General features: G+C 36.5%; 1 protein-coding gene across 1 annotated transcript in view; it reads left to right on the plus strand.

Annotated features, from left to right (window-relative positions):
* Positions 1-22,444, plus strand: part of FOCAD (focadhesin) — a 255,124-nt gene that overhangs the window by 200,500 nt on the left and 32,180 nt on the right. Inside the window, exons 26-34 of the mRNA XM_012665049.1 lie at positions 2,371-2,609; positions 5,840-5,929; positions 11,704-11,851; positions 13,993-14,112; positions 15,534-15,656; positions 16,118-16,195; positions 16,840-16,911; positions 18,217-18,319; positions 20,187-20,267. Of these exons, the coding sequence (XP_012520503.1) occupies positions 2,371-2,609; positions 5,840-5,929; positions 11,704-11,851; positions 13,993-14,112; positions 15,534-15,656; positions 16,118-16,195; positions 16,840-16,911; positions 18,217-18,319; positions 20,187-20,267 (1,054 nt within the window). The remainder of the gene's footprint in view (positions 1-2,370; positions 2,610-5,839; positions 5,930-11,703; positions 11,852-13,992; positions 14,113-15,533; positions 15,657-16,117; positions 16,196-16,839; positions 16,912-18,216; positions 18,320-20,186; positions 20,268-22,444) is intronic.

Here is a 22,444-nt window from a genome sequence, read left to right on the forward strand (position 1 = left end):
ATACATATGTATATGTGTGTGTGTATATATATATGTATATATAAATACTGATGTGTATATAAAAGAAATACTGATGTGTAGGCCCCTTCTCTGATTTCATAGCTCGTGGATGGGCTCTGGGCATCAGCATGTCAAAAGCTCTCTAGGTTATTCTATTGTGTAATCAGGATCAAGAGCTACAGTTGTAGTAGAATAAATAAACATTGGCTGAGTTTCTATTCATAGTTTTTTCATTTCAGGGTATGTGACTATGGATAGTTCACTTAACATCTTTTGAACCTTATGGTCCTTATTTATAAAACGAGGGATTGAGCAATAACATCTGTGGTGATTGTAGCCCTCACTCCACCCCTTATTATTATTAGTTTTGTGACTGTTGACTTTGACACTTAACTCCCATCATTCTTGTTTTCTTTACCTGCAAAATGAGAGTAAAAATTAATGTGTTGCCAACTTTTTAAAAGATTGTAAAGATCAAATTGTATAATTTATGTAAAAGTGTTTTGAAAACTGTGAAATACTCCTGTAAATACAAAGTAATGTGGTTGATTATAAAAAAAAAAAAAATTGTTACTCAGTCATTCTCTGTCTTCATGCTTGTATCCTAAGATTTGAAGCAAAATGAGAAAATACTTTTTTGTCTAGGTTTTATTTTCCCTTTATTGGTTGTAATGTGTGCTTTATTTCTGTACCTGCGTAGAATTATTTTGGTTCTGCCCTATCACTATCCATTGCTTAGGGAATTATAATGATCATGGGACAATCAGCTGAGTGGCAGAGGATTATAGTTGATTTGAATAAAAATATAGTACAGATCCTGAACTGTTGCTAAGATCACAAATTTAGCCTGAAACCCCATCGCCTGAAGTTTCTTCTGTACATTTTGTGTGCCTCTGTCCTCTTGCCCTTGGAGGAACCTGGTATGTATTCATCTGGGATTTGGATCTGGAGCTAGATATTTAACCATCCTTGAGATCAACAGTGACTTACCAGATAATGTAGAATTAAATTGGAAGGTAGATATTGCTCAAAAAAGTAATTTCTTTATGATGATTTGCTTTCTGTCAGAGTGTTCTTATTTCTTTAATGGTGGATGAAAACTCATTTAGAGGCTTATGTGGAGGTCCTTGTAATAACTATCTGGTTCAGGTATTCACCAGAACAGGACATTGTATGAAATTTCTAATATGTTGTTTAGTTCTTGCAAACCAGTAACAATAATCTCTTTACTAGCCAGCTCAGGGTTGCCTCTTACTTTTGTGATTTTTGCATTATTGTACTTTTCAAAACCCTGTTTCAAAAATCACTTCCTTTATTTCCTGTGTGCTAGCAGCTGGGTCATTTTGAGTAGCATTGTCATTACAGTAGTGCTATATTAACTTACAGTGTAACTTAGTACATGTTTGATTTTTATCCTTAAAATACTAAAGCTTAGAGAGAGAATGGGCCCAGAATTAAAAACACATTTTAATGTGCTTTGACTGCAAGGGACAACACTGCCTTTATGGTGTGTCTGACAATTTAAAACAGATAATAATGAGGAATGATAAACGGGCTTTCTTCCCCACTTGACATATTTTTCAATGTATATAATGTCTGGTAGAGCTCTCTAACATGAGATTCTTGTAGAAGCTGTTCATATTCAGCTGCCCTGTCATTTTATTAGAGCTGTTATTCATTTCTTTTCCCATAATTACATATAGAAAGGGGCATATAGAGCTCTCCATTTCATTTTGAATAGCTGGTTATTGCTTTGTAACCAAAGGCTTTTAGGATTTCAACTTCCTTTTTAATTAAAAGGAATTAACCCCCTGTAGGAAATAATCCATCCACTGGGAAGTGTTCCCACCAAAAATTTTGGGAGATGTGCCAATAGATCCCTGTGCTAAACTTACACTTGTTACTCCATACTAAACTTAAACTCTTTTTCCGCCCTTTTCCTTTCTTTCCTGGAAAACTACTCCTAGCTTTCCGGACACTTAGAATGTGGCTTGGTAGTTTGTCCAAGCTTGGATAGCTTCACTTTGGATTTTTCAGGTATATACATGTGGGCTTTTAAAAACACTGAAATTATTTCAAGCTTTATAGTGAAGGAATTCACAACTTTCAAAAGGAAGACACTTATAATTCATTTTTTTCAAATTTAAAAGGACGTTATTAACCAATTGCTTAGTAGCATATTATTTCATTAAGAGTGAAAACATAAACTATAGACAAACACGTTTAGATTTTTAAAAAATTATGATTTATTTTTGGCGGGGGTGGATCTAAGGGAAGCTTGTATTGTACAGTGCTTTTGTGATAGGTGTGCTTCCTTCATGTTTTAAACAAAAAGCTAACCCCCTATTTTCTTTCTTTGGCATGTCCTAGAAATCCTACTCTGGTGAAAACACAGCGAGTGCCATCGCCCGCTCTGCTGCTGCCACGGCTTTGTCCCTCCTTGTGCCAGTTTTCATTATCTCTTGCAAAGAGAAGGTTGAGGAAATCCTGAGCATGCTGACTGCCAGGTTACCTGGGAAACCAAGTGCTGATGAGTCTCAAGCCGTGCAAATCCACATGGGCCTTGCTTTGGGGATGTTTCTCTCTCGCTTGTGCGAGGAGAAACTCAGGTACAGTTTATTAAAATATTCCTGCTTCTCTTTGTGATTTTTGGCAAAGGATTTGGCATCCATATGCACACATGCATAAACATTGTATCTGAGCAATATGTGGTAGCTAAACTTTTTGACATGGGAAAGTTGATCCCTTATTCTCTTTTATGGGTAAATTTATGTTTCTAAAATACTATCATAGAAATATAAATGTATTTTAAGGATTGCTAGTATTAAAGTGATTCATTACTTGAAAATCATTTCATACTTAGATGAAAGCCCCAGGTACATCTGTGTAATAGGCATAAGAAAAATTCTAAACTTATGGTGCTATAAGTAAAGAAAAGCTGTTTTTTTCTGGTTTATATGGGATGAAAATAATTGCTGATCTTTTCCTGATATCACTGTAAAATGGGAGGAGAATATTGGTGTATCCCTCGCACCCGAGGGGTGTTGGGAGTCACTGAATTACCTGAGAACTGCATGTACCCGGCTTTAAATATTGCTTTTATCCTGTGCCCTGGCTACATTTTTATAATCCTTAAAGAGTCTTAATCTGTGCATATTATACTGTGTGCTTTATTTGGTTTGATTGCTCATTTTGGGACTGTTAGCTTTACCCTTGAATGGAGCTAATGGAATATCAAAGACCCAGGTGGAAAATTCCACTAAATGGGAAGGTTTTCTTATGCATGAATCTACTTTAGTTTTGTGGTTCACAGTGTTTATTCTTTCTTTTATAGCAAATATTTGAATTTTATGTATCCACGTTGACTGTAGTGGGATACAGCATGAATATTTGCTTATCATGAATATTTTGATACCAATGACTTGGAAGTTAGCCCTGTTTTCCTGCACTGGAAATAGGATAGTAGAGAGAAGCACCCTGTTGTGATGTTAGATGTCCTTAAATGTCCCTGGCTGGCAGAAATTAGCTGTTCAAAGGCAAGAACTAGGGTTGGTGTGTATAAACTGGATGACACTATTCTATATTTATTTCAGTTTGAATCCAGTGGTTAAGTTTACATTTGTAATTTACATAGCTTTTCGCAAACACCAGTATGTAAAACTTGAGAATTGCTGTTGATCTGTGGAAATACTGTATTTCAGATGATCATTTTCAGCTCTTGGAAACAGCTGTCAGATAATTGGGATGCTTGGCTTAGTCTTTTCAATCATAAGTGAAATATATCCAGAAGATTTGTTTTGTTCTGTTCAGCAGCATTAATACATATAGGGCTGGCTCTAGACATGAACCAAAAACTGCCCTTTGCGTGGAATTTGACTGTTCTACATCTTGTGTGTGTGACAGAACACAAAGTATTTTTAAAGACTGAAAACTTGGAAGTTATTTTTTTCCCTTTGCTACTGTGCTACAAATGAACGTCTCTTTGCCATCTGTGCTCCTGCTCACTCTCCGGTATCTTTTCAAGCAACATGTTTTACAACTAAAAATGAGCCGTGGCAGTTTAATTCTAGGCAACTCATTTCATCCTATCCTGGCTCTGGCTCTCTTCTTCATCAACTTAGGATGAGATACCGCTGGTTTTAGGGCCAATAAACTTGTGTTTGTGGTTAATTGAATCATTCTGCCTGGAGAAATCTATGGTGATTCCCCCTAAAACACTTGTCCCTGGTTCCTAGCTTGCCTTCCACCCTGTCTTACTTGAATTTGCACCTGCAGGAAATGCTGGGCAAGGATACCAGGAAGCTGTTCCCATGTCCGAGCACCCCCAGAATAACTGCAATTTAACTTTGCCCCGACATTCCTGCGTTTGATAGCATCCTCCTCCTCCTCCTCAGGACTGCTGTACTTCTTAGTACTGCCATCGCTAGTATTATTATTCGTGGCTCCTACCTTCCAAATTTGTTGGAGCAGAGGGATCTGAAATATTTGCCTTTTGTTACTAAGAGATGTTTTACTAGGTAATGACAATGTCAACAGATAATGATATTTTTTGGAGAAAATTTTCCTTTTTTTCAAAAGTGAGTATTTTGAGACCTATTGATTCTGAATAGTCAGTGACATCAAATAAGTGTCCCAAAATGACCCCTTAATGGGAACAGGATTAGGACATTATGTTGGTTCTCAGAGAATGAAAAATCACCTTGTAGAAGACAATTATGACAATCAACCCATTTTTTGCTAAGGCTTGTGAAAAAGTCTCCTGAGTCTAAGTTCTAATCTAGAATTTATTCAGAAAAGTACTGTATATTATTCCAAAGCTGCTTCTGCCATAACCCCCAGAGAATGCAAGTATGATCTCTTTAGCATTTGTTTAGGATATTTAAGTATATTTTACTCCAGAGGACAACTTTAATGGGATTTATTTAGTCAAAGCTATTAAAACTCTGTGTGTGATGTGAGGAATGTGTGTGTGTGTGAGTGAGTGAGAGAGAGAGAGAAGTGAGGGGTGTATGTGGGGTTCTCTCATTGCGAACTGTAATCCTTCCCCTCAGGCAAAATTGCTATGGTCTTGGTTTGGGAAGACGTTTTTAAAAGTTTTCTCTGGCTGGTTATCATTCCTGGGCCTGCATTCCACTTGGCACGATCTGAGGCCGCAGTGTGAGAGTTAAGATGTAGAAACCCCTTGATAATAAAGTGTCAATGATGAAGCCCACAAATCTGCCTGAAAAAACACCCATAAGCTACCTTTTGAGTTTTATTTTACTCTACAAGTCATAATTCTCACTAAAACAGTTACAAAAACCATGCCAATTATTATATAAAAGCAGAAAAACACAGGGCTGGGATTTTTTTTTTCCCTTTAAAAAATGTAAGTTAAGCAATAGAATTTATAACCTCCTGAATTGAGATGTGAAATCAGAAGCAGCAGTCTTTTCAAGAAAGAGGTTTGGAATGAGTATTGAGAATATCAGCTTAATAGGTTATTAAATATTCTGAAGAAAATCACTTCAGCATTCTTAGAAATATTTATTTAGAATTCTGAGGGTTTTTTAAATTTTTCTATGATTTAAAATGTAAACAGGCTGAGAATAATCAAAAGTAAGAGTTTTAGGCTTTATTGGCTTACAAGTAGTTATACTGTTCAGAAACCCAATTGTTGAATATTTTCTCAGAATTAGTTTCTGTGAGCATATGTGAGTCACCAATATTATTGTTGCTTTTGTTTTAATTAAATGTTGGCATTTCTAGTATAATATTGAGAGAAAAATATTTTATATTGAGTATTTTGGACAGTTAAATGACTTTATATAATTCATTTTTCCCCTTGCTCTTTACCCAGTGATATATCTGGCCAACAGATGAACCTTCTTCTGATGAAGTCTTTGGATGCCCTGGAAAATTGCTGCTTTGACACTAGTCTTGAATACAAGTATGTTGTTTCTGTTTTCTCTCTAACAGATATAATGCTTAGAGATTGGTTTCTACACTGCCATAAACCTTGTATGCTATAGTGAAATATTTGTAGGACCTGATCTTGAATTCCTTTGCAAAGAATTTTCAGTAAAAAATAATCAAAATACTTGTAATTAAAGCTTACTTGTTATGAAAACCATGTTTCAACAATAGACAATTTGCTTAAATTTAAAGCAACATATGCCATTTTGCAGCTTAGTCTTTATATTATTACTAAGACCTTAGTTTTGTCTTAAACTTACCATATGAGGCGTTTATCTAGGGATCTGGATGCATGACCTAACTAATCTTTTTAAAGGTCTGTTGAAATCATTTGAATTTGACTGGGCTAAGAGAGCCTTTGACTGATGATTTATGTTTCCCTGTGAAATTCAACGGCTAAGGAATCAAAATGGAAAAGGTTACACCAGGGATTCCCAACTTGCTTAACGTTAATAGATCCTCCTCCCTCCCTCATCGACCTCATACTTTTTAAAAATTTTGTCTATGACATTAAATATTGTAAAATTTATTCTCATTCCAGTAATGAAAGATAACAAAAATGAAGAATAATCAGAAAAGAATACTAAGAGAAACGATGTTAAACATACTAATTTAGTGAGAAATTTAGTTTCAATTAGTCTATGTGACTTGTGTGGGTGAATATATGGTTTTATCATTCTTTCTGAAATATTGACATTGTTGAGGACCTACATTGCAATTTTTTGGACTTCCCCATGTTTTGGAAGCTCAGGTTCGAATCCTCTCCTCTGGGGTTGATCCTTACTAGGGAACCCAACAGTTTAGAAGCACTAACCTCCAATTTAACTCATTTACCTTTAAATATGAATTTAATCAGTGTATACATTTCTGCCCTAGGAACTCACAATCTAAAGCTACATTCATATCATCTATTAGGTATGGCTCAAACTAACAAAAGAGTAAATGAAATAGTAGAGGTAGCTACATGTGTAAAGGATTTCATCACAAATAAAGTCAAATGTCTCCTTAGTAGGTAGTAGTTATGGGATCTTCTTTCAGATATATGCTAAGGTTGAATAGGAACCATTGACACCCAGTCTATCAGGAAACAGTTTAGGGATCAAGTGACATCTTAAGAGGGTAGTTTGTGGGAAAAGAAAGAATTTGGTGGCATAGTTTGAAGTCTCTTGTATATAGAAAAATGATTAATGAGAAGGATAGGGATATTTCACTGTTATTTGGGTCTGATAAAGAGTTGTGATTTTGAGCCTAATTCATGCATTGGTATTATTGCCTTTTACAACCAAGGAGTAAGGTATTTTTGTCTCCCTTTCCCCCCTCCTGCCTCTACCCACTCCCAAAGATGTTCATCATTGTTGTAGCTCAGGGTGTTATAAAGTTGGGAAAATTTTGACATTAAATGCTGCAAACTTTCAGCCAGCTGGAATAATTGGGAAAGACTTTCAGGTATTGTCTCCATTAGCTTGCAGGAAAGCCATTTGAACATAAGAAGGACCATGGGATAACTGAATTACCCACAGTATAAGTATTAAGGCATTAAAAACTTCATATGTCTGAGCTTTTTTAACTTTAAAATTTATTTTTGTTACTAATAAGATTTCTTCTTTTTTCTTCATTCTTACCTTCTTAAGAAACTAATGAACAACTATATTGTGAGAGGGAAGGGTGGGTCTAGACAGGGAACCAGCCCTGCAGAGGAAAGTAAATAGGGCCATCAGAAACTTGCTTGTCCATTAGTGAAAACTTGCTTGTCTGTCAGAGCCCAGTTAAAAGGTCTGGTCCTTCAAGAAGCCCTTCCTCTATTCTCTCCAAGCTGTTATTCCTACAGTTAATGAAGTTTAGTTATTTCGTTATTCCTAATGCTTTGTGGGTGTCAGTTTTTATGTAATTCTCTTTGGTTTCAAGTTCAACTAATACTGATGATTCGCATACTGAGCTAGGCATTTCCACATCTCTTTCTCATGTAATTATGTCCTTGTCACAACCTAAATACATACTAAAGCAGGAATCCTCATCACTTTGATTTACAGATAAAGAATTTGAGTCTCAGATAGACTTGCTCAAGGTTACATGCTCAATAAGTGGCAGAGCTAGGAGAGGAACCCAGGTCATCTGACTTTAAAGCCATTTTTCTTTCTCTTGCATAGTATGGTGTGGAGAACACATTTCAATAGAAAGAAAGCAATTTGATGCTTGATAGTATGGTGTTTGTTATTCTTTTCTGACATGCAGATGTTACCCACCATTAAAAAAAAAATTCTTTTTTCTATTTTTCTAAGAAGGCTCAGGCCTGAGTGCCTAGCTCATGGCATAAAGTATTCCCCTGTCTAATGGGATTGCAGAAGTGTAGGGCAGCTTCCCTCAAGTGAAATAGTGGAAGCGTTACTAGGAGGTGGTTAATAGATCTGGGAGCATGCTACTTCAAGTGATAGAATTCACCCAGAGCAAATTCACCACGCTTCCCTGGTTTAATGAACGTGTCCCTGCTGAGAGAACCCAGCACCTGGGCTGGCTGGTGTTTTGTTCCTATCATTAACGTTTTGCTGCCATCTAGTGGTAGTTCACTGTGCCATTGTGATCCTCACAGCCCTAGCTGTAGTCATGCTATCCATCAACGACCTGAGCTTCGGTTGATTACTATTGAGCTTTTACAAATATGATAACATTTCTATAGCGCTTTGTAAAGGGCAAAGCGCTATACAAATGTTACCTGTTATTACAACTAATTATTAGATGACCTAGTACTTAATCTGCAGAATTGCCTACAATAAACTAGGGAATTCAAGATTCATCTCTGGTTAATTTTTGAAAAACACACTATTCTATCTCAGTTGATATAGCAACACAAGTATCAGAATTGCATAGCTTTTAAGTTTCAGGATTTCTTTTTGATGGTAATAGTTTAATATACTCTGATAAGAAATTCAAATAAGTAATAACATAATTGGATATAGAATTTTAAAACTCAAAATTCTCGTTATCATTTGTTAGCATTCTTATAGAACATATATGTTAGCAATTCCAAAAGCTCAGTTTTATACCTAATATTATGATTTGTTTTTATTTCATCTTTCTGAGGTACCAACACTTAATTCCTTTTTGTTTTCGATGCACAGAGAGATTTGAAAGCTACCTCTGCCCAAGCAATCCTTGGTTTAGAACTGACAGACATATCAAAGAGAAGCTATTAATAAAATGAGGTAAATGTGTGGAAATGCCAAACTGAGCACATGGGGAATTTTTTAAGAGTTGAGACAAAAGTAAACACATTAAAATCTAGAAGATTTGGAAATCAGAAGGAAACATCAGGAATAAAGCTTTAGGATTACCCTCTTATTGCATACTGGAAAATTAAGACAAAATAGAAGGAAACTATGTAGGTTAATAGATGCATATACTCTAACATACTTACATTGGCACATGTATAGACATAGGTTATATATTCACATATTCCCACACATAGTAAATGGTAGTCAGTTTACTAACATTGTACTAATGACTAGACTTGCTAATGAATTATAACCTTGACAAGGAATAATAATAATTGCTATGATAAGTTTTAGGTAAATGTGAACCAGAAACTGAGATGTCTTTTTCTAAGCCTTTGTACCTTATATCTTGGGATGGTAAAGGAGAAGCTTCAGTCTAGGGGATGGATATTTTTGTGTACCCAGGATAGTCTGAAAAACAAAACTTAAGATACTTGCCTGCTTATTGAGAAGGATAAACCCTAATCCTTACTTGAGTGAGCTTTGAGAGGAATTCTTTTTTCACATGAACCCAACATCACTTTTTCTTAACTTAATCTGGCAAGAAATAGAAATTGAGTTTTCTTGATTGAATCTTGGATGGTATGGTCAGTGAATTTTACCACTCATAAATTTTGCCTCCTACTAAACATAAGAATTGAGTCTTTTTATTTTTTTCTTTCTTTCTATAGATCTTCTCTCTACTCTAGACTCTCTTAAAATTCTTCATTTGCTCAGTTCTTCAGCATTCGATAAATATTTGTTGAGTGCCTATACCTGCCAAGCAGTGTACTAGGTGCCACAGATAACGAAGTAAAGAAAAAATGGAAAAGTACTTATCCGTATGTAGGTTGCAGGCTAGGGAAGAGATAGTAATCAAACAATCTGCCAAATAATCCTCATCAGAGTTTATAATTAAAACCGTATAAAGCAAATTAGTACAGGGTGCTGTGGCACAGTATTAAAGAGGTTCCCTACTGGGCCACAGAACGTGTCCCCGAGGAACTAACATTTGAAATCTTAAGCATAAGTAGCAGTTAAACAGTCAAAGAGGGACAACAGTCAAATTTGTCAAAATATTAATCAAATTTTGTCCAATTATATCTTTGGTCTAGTTCTGTGAAATTTTTACGTGTGTCATTACAGAAAAGATAGCCCTAAAACTTCCCTGTAGATTCTAAATTACAACAAAGGTTTAAGTTCATACCAATCAAGAGTAGCCTTTCTTCTCTTGGAAATATGATTTGTCTCAAAAACACACTGTATTCAGATGTTAGGTGTTGATTTAACTAGTTGAAAGTGCATTGTGCTAGTTGAGCTTGTGAAGTTCATGTAAGCTGTACCGGCAGTTCTGACTAATGAGGGATTATTCCTGTAGTAGCTTCTTTACAAAACGTTTTCTAATGCCAGATTGTTAGACAACAGGAACTAGAAAAACACTTGAGATATGTTGCCCTTCTCATAGGCATTCCATGATGGCATCATGCAGGGCATGGAGGGGGCCTTGGGTTTGGCAGATGGAACAGAAGGCTACAAATAAAAAATACCCTTGTTTTGGCCACACTCTCCTGGAAGCTCTGTGTGTGACCGTGAGCCTGTATGTCTTTCTGGGTATCTCCTTTCAGATGTGGTTGCTCCATCTGCACAGAGGTGTTGGGGGAAGTATTCGTACCTGTATACCTTGGCATGGGAAAGGAGAAGCTTTGTAAAACGATGTGAAAGTTCTTGATGCCAGCCAAGGATAGATGCCATTCGAGAGCAAAATGACATAGCATACGGGTATTGAGATACGTTATTGGAGAAATGCCCCAGAGTGTCTTTTTGAGGAGCTGATATCATGATGATCGATAGGCAAGCCAAACCAGAGTGAGGATGATTTTTGAGAAACTCAGCATTTCCTCCAGTTAAACAACAATGACAAAAACTCTCTTAAAAAAGTAAAGAAATTACCACAAGCTGCAATATCTTATCATACTAACTTGAAGTTTTCTGAGAGAACAATTCTTTTCTTTAACTGGATATGTATTCTTTCAGAATTGGGGCACAAAGCCCCAGATTTCAATTGAATTGTCACATGGGGTAACTTTTGACAAGCCTGTCATGTGTCCATTTTCTCTTCTGACCCAGTGATACTCAGAGATCAGAGGGGAGAGAAGGATTAATGTCATTGTGCACAGACAAATACACAGTTTCTTTAAGAGAGAAATTCCACTTGCTGAAGTTGGCTAGGAAACATGAAGCAGTCAGCAGTACCTCATAATCATGTCTTGCATTTCTCTCTGTTGTTAGTCGGATGTCTTCAGCTCGTATCCTGAAATTTAGTCTTTTTTTCCCTGTATAGTTGATCACAGTATACTCAACATGGGGGTGAGGCTGGCAGCAGCATCAGGATCCAGCCCTCTCCCTCCAGGTTTCAGAGCGCCGTGAACTCCATGGTAAGGGAAGAGCAATGATGTGGGTTTCTTGTGATTCTAACACCTCATCTTTTTTGGCATCCAAGCACGGGCTGCATATTGGGAGTTGGACTTGTTCTGTCCCTCATGAGCCACAGCAGCCAAACGGAGTCCCGAGTTCACGTGGCAGCATCGCTTCGGAAGCTGTCCGCATACCTCGACGACAGTGGGGGCCAGAGCAGAACCTTTCAGGAGGTAGGAGATGAAGCTTACATTTTTTCCTCCGTGCTCTCTTTTGTTTTCTTGTTACTGCTTATTTTCGACTTCTCATACTTTGGTAATCCTGTAAATTAAGTTCTTCCTTGAGATAAGGAGAAAATCTGAGTGGCAAACAACCTATATTAATTAGATCATAAGGTTTTCAAATTGGGCGGCTGTTTAAATCAACTTAGGCTAAATGTGGCATATAAGATAAGAGCCTTTCGTGAATACAAAAACCTAAGTCAGCATTACTAGAAGGCACTTTCTAAGAAGAGCTGCAATTTCTGTAAGAAGGTTAAATGGAGATTTTTAGGATTGTGCTCAAGCCAAATACAACTTTAGAAAATGGCCAGGAATAAGCTTAAGAAACTGTAGATCAAAAGGCATTTAATTTTTTTAAAATGTCATCTAGCATAAAAAATTATTGAGGAAATTCCTTTTCTGTTATGGCACAAAAATATGCAGAATGGGAGTTCAGGTGACCCAGTTCCTGTTCGTTAACCGTGTTTAGATGGAACATTTCAGACATGCATCATGCCTGTCTCTGTTGTGCCCAGGTGAAGCTGAACTGCCTGTGCTCTTCTTCAGGAGGAGCAGGGTATGACCTCGTGGCCTGGCCAGATTCTCGCTCTCATTAGAGCAGATTCTGTTTTATCCCAGCCTGCCCACGAGCTATTGATGAGTACATAATGGCTGCTGTGTTTCCCTGCTCAGCTCCTCTGCTTTCAGAGGACTTGTTGAATTGGTGAATTTCTTTGGGGCACGGAGGGTTGAAGTTTTGTTCTAAGACATGCACTACATTTCCATTTTTAAAGCAGTGTAGAGCATTTAAAAGTACATATTTTTTTTTTTAAGCCAAAGGAGAAAATCTTGCAACCAAGGAGCCAATTGACTAATAAATGAAAGCAAGCTTTTTATAACTGATGCATCTGTCTGCCTTGACATTTTGATTTAGAAGGCCTTAAGCAAGCAGTTTTGTTTTTTCCTCCCCTCTCATGTTTTATTATCTAGTTTCTACCTTAGAAACCATTTACATTTTTCATGCTGTATCAACCAGCGCTAGTAGTTGAATTTTCTACTTGTGTTAACAGCATCCTTATAAGGGAGGGTTTTATTATGAATATGTGAGGTAGCAGGGAGGGGATGATTAACCTTGATTTACAAAAATTGAGACTCAAATAGATCGAGTAACTTGCCCAAAGTTACTTAGCCAGTAAATGGTCAATTTGGGACATATGCCCAAGTATCATCTCCATTCCCAACATTCTTTTTTATTTGTATTTTATTTATTTGTTTATTCATTCATTTACATTTTATATTCTCACACCAATGCTATGAAGTAGGTAGTAGTAGTCTTATTTTACACAATTTATTTGACTCCAAAACCCATATCCCTGCTCCAGTTACATTCTACTACTTCTCCTAGGGAATCTTAATGTTTCATTTTTTTGAATTTCTTCTGTTTGGCCTTGGATGGGAGTGCATGGCAATTAATATGATCCAGTAGCAATGAAAATCTGTTTCCTTCTGCTGTTGATAGGTGCTGTGGTCTGTCATGATGTGGTGAGGAAACTTTTTGCTTTAGAATCTAAAGACCTGGGTTTGAATCCTGCTTGTGTCATTTGCTAGCTATGTGTAATTGAGCCTCAAAGTCTTTATTTATAAAGTAGGAATAATGATACCCATTATGGCGTTGTCATGAAATATAACAATATAGGTTAGGCAGCAAAACAGTGCCCAGTCTGTGGTGAATATATTCAAGTTCAGTTCTTATTACGGGGGGAAGTTTGACAGAATATCTGTATCAGCTAAGCCATGTTCTTTTTTTTTATTAAATTTTTTAAAATTTCAGAATATTACAGGGGTACAAATGCTTAGGTTACATAAATTGCCTTTGCACCGCCTGAGTCACAGCTACAAGTGTGCCCATCCCCCAGACAGCGTGCAGCACCCGTTAGGTGTAAATGTACCCATCCCCTTCTCCCCCAGACACCCAGTGAAACTTATTTCCGTATGTGCGTATGTGTTGATCAATTCATACCAATTTGATGGTGGTGAGGAGCTAAGCCATGTTCTAAGAGAACATGTTTCTTTGCCTCCCAAAGAAACGTTTTTCTGTTATATTTTCTTCTCAGGTCCTTGCCTACACCCTTAGCTGTGTATGTACATCAGCTTTCAGTGCTGGAATTATTGAGGCTGCAGAGGCTGAAGATATTATGAACAAGCTTCGACTGTTAGTAGAGAACAACCAGCAGGTTGGGATGTGTACCCTGACTGTTTCTCTCTGTGGATCTCTTGATGCTGCTAAGTCCCACTTTTGACTTATTCTGAATTAGACTATTCTGTGATATTTTTCATATCTAGAACAGAGAAACTTCTAACTATTCTCTTATCTCCCAGTCACAGATGTCTTTTTCTGTCCTCATCACCTATTTCATTCTGTAGACATTTTTTTTGAGAAAGTATTAACAGGCTTTTCTCTCTCTCCAACTATTGCTTTATATTTATAAAAAATCTTAAAATATGTGGCTAGGGAATATGAGTTATGTTCTGTAAAGCTAGAGACAAAAATTTGTAAAGATACGAATACATACAAGACTCTGATAAAGTCAAACTTCAAGTTCAAGGCAGAAAAATCTCTGTTCACGACTGAATTTGTGTAGGTAAACATAAATACCTGTAAATTAAAAGTTAAATACTCTTAAAATGTTCCCTCTGGAATACTATTCAACCTTAAAAAGGAAGTTCTGACATGTGCTACAACATGAAGGAAACTTGAAGTCATTACGCTAAGTGAAATAAGCAAATCACAAAAGGACAAATACTGTATGATTCACTTAGATGAGATACTTAGAGTCGTCAAAACCATAGAGACAGAAAGTAGAATGGTGGTTGCCAGGGGCTGGTGGGGGGGAAGAGTGGGGAGTTATTCTTTAATGGGTATGGAGTTTCAGTTTTTTAAGATAAAGAAATTCTAGAGATGGATGGTGGTGATGATTGTACAACGATATGAATGTACTTAATGCCACTGAACTGGTATTCATGGTTAAGATTGTAAATTTTATGTGTATTTTCGCCACAATAAAAAAAAACTTAAAATCCCCTCTGATTACACATGTTATAGAATTTTCTAATTTGGATTTTTTAAAGGTTTCTCCAAAGTCTTAATATTGACCATAATGGATAATCGCAGGAGTCATTAGTTTTAAGCTTATTGTTTTTACTGTTTTATGATTATGTGCCTGCTCTCTTACATTCAGAATAAGTTTTGCAAAATCAAAATGCAGAAGTTTTCTTATGCTATGCTCATCGTGGGATGCTTTTTCTTTGTTTAGGAGTTGATTGACCTTGTGTGGTCTACATTGATATTTTCACCCTAATCCCTTCTGAGAATTTGTATTGCTGGAGCTAAGTTGCTCAATAGTGCTGTATTACTTTCCTAAAATAAACTACTCACTGAAGCTGAATTCCTTGCTATTAGACTCTGCAGTTTCTGTCGAAAACCGAAGTCTATATTAAAAAAAAAATCCATAAATCTCTGGTTTTCAAATGACAAATAGAACTTTTCAGTAGGAAAGGTAGCTCTAGTCGTGCTTATGTTGCTATTTATAAATATTCCTAATCTGTGGTTTTGTTTTTCTTTTTCTCACTCCCTGTTTTTATTTATTTATACCAGACTTCAGGTTTTGCCCTGGCATTAGGAAACATAGTTCATGGTTTGTCAGTGTGTGGACATGGGAAAGCTGAAGACTTGGGCGGCAAACTGCTCCCTGCCTGGATCAGAACTGTTCTGGCAGAGGTAGGGGTTACCTCCTACCTGCTGTTTTATATTTTTATAAAGGAAAAGGAACCGCTTTATTGGACCATTTATAGGAGCTGCTAAGATATATAGCTTAATGGTAAAAGAACAGGCAATTTCAAATGAAAGAGACACATACACTTTTAATCCCTTATAAATAATACATCCTGTCAACCATTATAGTTTTTTTTTTAAACTGGCTATTTTGTCAGTATTGTAATTTTAAAATAACCTTGTGTTTTTTGAAACATAAAAACAACAAGAAGCCACCCATGTTCTAACAACCATAATCTGTTTATTTTAGTCTACTGTGATTTTTGGTTGAATTATACAAGTTATATTGACCCCACAAATTTAGTACCATTTTGACCATTTATTTCTCTATGCTCTAAGAAATTGTATAGAATCCAGTCCCAACGACTGGCTCCCTCTTGACGTGTATTCTGATGCTTTGCTTTCAGGGCACTCCCACGATGATTTGTTTGGCAGCTCTTCATGGCTTGGTGGCCTTGGTAGGCTCTGAAGCAGGTCTAATGCAGGTAAAGATGGGAACTATCTGTTTAGGGGAAGAAATCTGAATGTGTACATGGCCATAGCAGGAGGAGAACACCCAATGTCTTGTTTATGGTAATAGTTATACTGGGCTTTTCAGTGCCTTGCTGGATGAAAAATTGTTCTGGACCAAGAATTCTTTATTCTATAGAGATTTGTTCCTAGTTTTATTTGGTTTGTAAGGAATAAATCCGGTCAATTTAGGCACTTTCCACAAATTTCCATGCCAGAGAATAGGTGCTGGAATGATAAGAAATTTCAAAAGTCATTCACAAGAAACTGTGTTTTACATCTGTAATGTTTAAGTTTATATCTATTTACCTTTCATTTCAAAATGTTTTCACAGTGGATATACATATGTGTAAGTTTATAAGTAATTCTAAAGGAGCTCCTTTGTTTATACAGTAAAAGTTTATTGAGTGACTGCTCCGTGCCACACTGAACAGGTGCTAGGAAATCAATGATACATAAAGCACAGGCCCTGTCCTTGAGAAACTCACAGCTTATATGTTTGAAATATAAGGACACAATGATAAAATATTCCATAGCTTAGGAGATAATAGCTTATGCATTGGAAACAATTATTTACCTTTTTTTGGGGGGGGGGCGTTATTTCTCCTTATTCTTTCAGCTAAAGTCGGAAGCCATCCAGACCTCTCATTTCCAGGGCAGACTTAATGAAGTCATTAGAACCTTAACCCAGGTGAGAAGATGAATTTAAAATCCTCGGGTGAGAAAACAAATATTCTTCCTTTTTAATCTTTTTTTTTCTGTTACATAATATAAAATGTTTTACCTGGAAAAATGAGAAAGTCTCTGGTTATTCATGCTGAGTTCAGGAAGCATTTGGGAGTGATGTACGTTCTGTATTCACTGACAGACATGTACTGTTTTTGGCAAAAAAGAAGGCTGGCATTTTTAAGTTAATTTCAGTTGGCATTGGTTTTGCTTAAAAATTAAAACTTGACCCTGCAAGGAATGTCAGGCCCTCAGGACAAGAAAAAACGGAAGGTGCCCAAAGGGCAGGGCAGATACCTAGGTAGGATGGTCAAGAAGCAGTGATTCAGATGTCACTAATAAAAATATTTGGGCAAATTATTGTTGTCCTTATTCTTGGTTAAAGAATAAACATATCCATCTGCTAAGAAATGTTTTTTTAAGAGTTTTATTTTTAAAAAATGGCTATGTTCACTGCATAAAATTTGAGAGTACAGAAAGAAAGAAGCTGAAAAAATATCACTGATGTCCTCCAAAACTGAAGCAACTGCTCAAATATTTGGTTGTACTTCTTTTCAAGCATTTTTATTTTGTTTGCACAGTTGGTATTCTTACTGTATATAGAACTTTATATCTTATTCTTTTCACTTAGCATACTTGTTTTCATTCTTGTAAAATGCAGCTGATTATAATACCTACCACTGAAAGGAGTTTTAGTAATTCGGGCTTTTAAAAGCAAACATAAATCTCTGAACAGAAGAAACTCTCTTTTGCATGTATGAATATGAATATGCACAAAAAAGGAATTCTGAAACTTGCCATAACTTGGGAGAAAAATCTACAAATGAAAACTATTATTTAGAAAAATGCTTATTATCAATGCTAAAGCAGTAATAGAGCATTATTTACAGAAAAAAACAAAATGTCTCCTTCCATTCTTAGAGGTATTGTGTCTTAAGTAAAACCTCTTTTCTACTTTTTGGATTTTTTTTTTAACCATTTTTTGAAAATTTCTTTGAGACCAGTCTTACTCCATGAAACCTGAGGAAACCACTAGTACTTTCTGCCATGATTGACTCATTCATTCATTCATTCAGCAAAAACTTGTTGAGTACCTATATGACCCAGGTATAGTGTAATAGACACATGATACTATATCTTGTTATAGACCTTCTCATTATCAGCCAAGCCACCACGTCATAAAAGATTAGTGAATTTCTGTAAGTGGCCTTTTTATTGAATAGAACTTGGATCTTACCCTATCATTAAACTGTAACCTTTTCATCTATAGGTCATCAGTGTCTCTGGGGTGATTGGTCTTCAGTCAAACGCAATCTGGCTTCTTGGACACCTTCATCTGTCTACTCTGTCCTCAAGTCAAAGTAGAACCTCTGGTAAGATTGAAGTCCTAAAATACTGGAACTGGAAGGAAGGATTGCTGACCCAGAACTCTGTAGTTTGTTAAGAATATTAATCTTCACAGCAACCCTAAGTGGTGGGTATTACCATCTCTATTGTATATCAAAGGGAGTTGGGGTGTGGAGAGGCTTCCTGACTTACCCAGGGTCACGTGGCAGTAAGTGGTGGACATGTGGTTTGAACTCAGATCTGTTGGGTTCGGATCTCCAAAGCTCATGCTGTTTGTACTCTTCCTTGCTGCCTCCCTTAGAGAATAGTTTAGACATTCAGTCTAACCCTCATATTTTACAAATGAAGAACCCAAGGCTCAGAAAGATTACATGACTTATATAAAGAGTTAGTTTAGTAACAAATCTAGGAACTAGGTCCTTGAAGCTTCTTATTTTATTAGATATAATTGTATAGTATTCATGTTTCATGAAAAATCTCTTCATGTATGGCTGGAGTTTTTCTGGTCCCTGATTTTGAAAAAGTAATGGGGTAAATATATTTAAAGATGTGTACCTTCTCAGCCTTGGGATTGAAACCCTAGATCTTAATATAACAAGGCTTTTTCTATTTCTAGTTTTTTGATAAAAAATATTTGTAATCCCTGCATGCTTAATTTATATTTGTACTTGAAGATTTTCTGGTGAAGTCATCACTGTTAATATATCTGCTCCTTGCTCTTTATATAATTTTGACCCACTGGCTATCTTGGGCCCAGGCCAGAGAAGTTTAGGTACCAATGATTCCTCACTAAAACCTACTTTCACTTACCCACTGACAGATAGTCTACTGCCAGCATTACCATAGATGTGGGCCATGGACGTGGGCCACTGTAATTACTGTTTCCCTTGCTTTCAGTCACCCTGTACTATGGAAATAGAACATTGGTCCACAGCCTTCCCAACATAATGAACTTTAGACAGCTGGAAGTTGTCATATTAAAATAGGAAAAAGAAAAAAAACTTAGTCATATTGGAAACCCTTGGTACTGCTAGTTTTGAAGGGCAGGGTTCTCACAGTGTCCTGGTAAAATAGCATATCTGTGTCAGGATTTTACTTTTTTATGTCAGGTTTTAATTTCCATATTATGGAATACTTGGTCTGGCCCACATATATTCAAATCAGGTAGTATTGAATCATCTTACATCCAGGTTCTTCTGAGCAAAATGATTGTATGTCTGGAAAAGTACAGCTACTTGTTCCTAATGGAATTTTCCAATTGAGCCGTTTATTGCAGTAAAAACCATCTCCTGAAACAATCATGGAAGACTAGGACGAAAGGATTTAGGAGACTCTTAAAACTCAGCTAGCATAAATGTAACCGTTTCACTGTTCCAGGTCAGCAACCACGTCTGGTTATTTGCACATATTGGTCACTTAGAGGTCTCTGCCTTAGGTAAGAGACTAGTGCTATTAATACTGGTTGTTGAATTTCCATGGTTCATATATCTGCTTCAGTATGTCCCGAAGTGGCACCTACAACAATGGTCTTAGCTTAGAAGCCCGGCAGACTCCCTCTGACCCTGAGGAGGTCACTAGGTTGGGGCTCATTGATGTGACAACGTGGAAAGGATTTTTAACCACTCCAGTCAAGTGTTCATCCTCTGCGATTTTTTCCAGTCTCAACTAAGTTTGCTACTGTTTTAGATTTGCTCGCATAGCTTAAGTGATTACTTCAAGGCCAGTCACTTAATCTAATAGAATTAGCTGCAGCCACAGAGTATTGTGCTGAGATTAATGGCATAAACATCTCCGCTTTGTCTCAAGGTTGATACGGCAGCATGAGATCATTATCTTTCCTTCATTAGTCCTGCCAAGTTCACCAGTTAATTTGATCATTTTCTGTCTCCACAGTTCCTACTGACTATAGCTATTTGCCTGAAAGCAGTTTCATTGGAGCAGCCATTGGCTTCTTCATTACAGGAGGAAAAAAAGGCAAGTGAGCACATTTCTTGAATTTTATCATTCTTTCTACATGTCAAGTAAATGTGTGTGCCCTAAGCATGCCTCTGTAGAATCAAACAATCCGAATCAGAAGGGGTGAATGTTTTCTTCTGCTAAACCACCTTCGCAGTAGAGATGACCAGGAGGCTAACTAGAATAATTGGTACATAAACATACACATTGTGTAGTTTCTTGGAATTGCTGCCTCTGACTTTGGGTGGCTCCGTGAAAATCTTAATCTTCCATTTGGCCATTTTTAAAATATAAGTGCACATTACTTTTCCTGTCAATTTAAAATGAGAACGATCTGAAAAGAGAAAACACATCGGGGTACAGTTCATATCTCAGGACCTGTCTTGGAAATTGGGTCTTCTCTGTGTTGTTGAAATCATTGGCTCTAGTTGCTATTTTTAGTTTGTGTTCTTTTTCTCCACACACATTTGTCCCATTGTGATTCTGTGTTGCTGCCACCCATCTTAGAGCTTAAGCAATTTGAAGACGGAGATTAAGTGCACTTTCTTTTTAACAGGAGCCAGAACAATGCCATGTAAGTTATTGAATAAATACTCTTTAATGACACACATATACTTTTCAGAGCTGTGAGGAAAAATGGATTAGAACCGAACATGTCATGGTTTAGGAACGAGTTTCATTAATGTGATATTCTTTCACTGATGTTTGCTAATTTTATTCTTTCTTGGCTGGTTAGATCAGTCTGGGCTAAACCAGTGCCTGTATTACAGCAAGACCATCCCAATTTTAGAAAGAAAAAAAAAAGTTTTTTAAGAAATTAAACAACCAGAAGGAATCTGGAGGAAGCCATTTGATTAAAGAGGGTCATGGAAAAATAAAATCTTATCTTTGGAAGTGAAGTTAAAGTTCATGTTGTCGATTTTCCACTGGGCACAGTATTCCCTGGAGCTTCCAGGATTATGAACTATTTTCACAGCCTGGAGACAAATTCCTTTAATTTCTGGAGTTCTAGCATTTGTGCTATTATCCTTGGGCCCTGAGTCACTGTTATTTGTTTTCACTTATCCTCAGTAAAAACTGACATATAGTTTTGTCATTGTTGTATGTGATATATTTATATAAAACATACATATTACATATAATGCACATTTGTTTATACTGTCATAAATTAAGTATTTAAAATAAATATCATAATAGAGATGTCTTCATTGGTAAGAAATTGAATTCTTAAGGAGCATCTAAAATTTCCGTGGCGAAAATATCTCCAGGAAAATATGTATATATCTATATATTTTTGCTATATTTTTATTAGGTTGCTTATTGATATCTTATAAAATTTTAAAATGATAACATGAGATGTATCTATGAGAGAGAAAGTAAAAACTCTTAAGGTCAAATGAAAGATAGACCCTTTGTCTTTTCTGGTGAATAAAATGTCATTTTAGCTCACCAGATCCATATTTCTTGGCAGAAATGAATTTTTCTCTGAATCTTATGGGAAATTTTTGGTTAAATGTAACATTTTTATGATTATGCAGTTATGGCACAGCAGGAAGTGTTCTGCTCTAAGACTGAAAAATCAGGTGGAACTGGGATCAGTGTTGTTATGTGCAGTCTTGCTGAAAGCTGTTTTAAAACAAATAAATGAAGTATTAAAAAATGCCATGTTACTAATCAGTTTTTTGGCATTTTCAGGTTGTGGGAGAGGGCTGTCTTCTTGTTAGGTTTGCTGACTAGATTCAGAGGAAAATCTATTCAGCCTCACACATTACAAATGATGACCCCAGAGGAGTGTGGGCCATGGGAGGCTGACCTCCGCCTCCGAAGCCCATTTACAAAAACAAAACCAGACCCTGCTCTATGGGGCTAAATGGGATGGCCAAATGCGGAGGTGTGCATGCAAACTAGTGTTTTCTTCTTCAATATGCCCAGCTCATTTGAATTTTAATAACTCCCTTCTGAAGCAGCTTTTGAGTTTAAATGTCTGGATGTCACTCACCAGAGCCCAGTGGATAGGAAGGATGACAACTTTGGTGAAGTCTTTTGAGGAAGAAACGGTTTTAGAGAATAAAAATCATGCTTGGCATAGGCAGAAGACAGAAGACTTTAGGGATGACATGGTTTCATTGCCTCCGTGTACTATTTTCAACTTTAATAACTCACAAGAGGGAAAAAATGCGATGAGTTATCCATGA

The sequence above is a fragment of the Propithecus coquereli genome, unplaced genomic scaffold, assembly GCF_000956105.1.
Source record: "Propithecus coquereli isolate 6110/MARCELLA unplaced genomic scaffold, Pcoq_1.0 Scaffold95, whole genome shotgun sequence".
Lineage (NCBI taxonomy): Eukaryota > Metazoa > Chordata > Mammalia > Primates > Indriidae > Propithecus > Propithecus coquereli.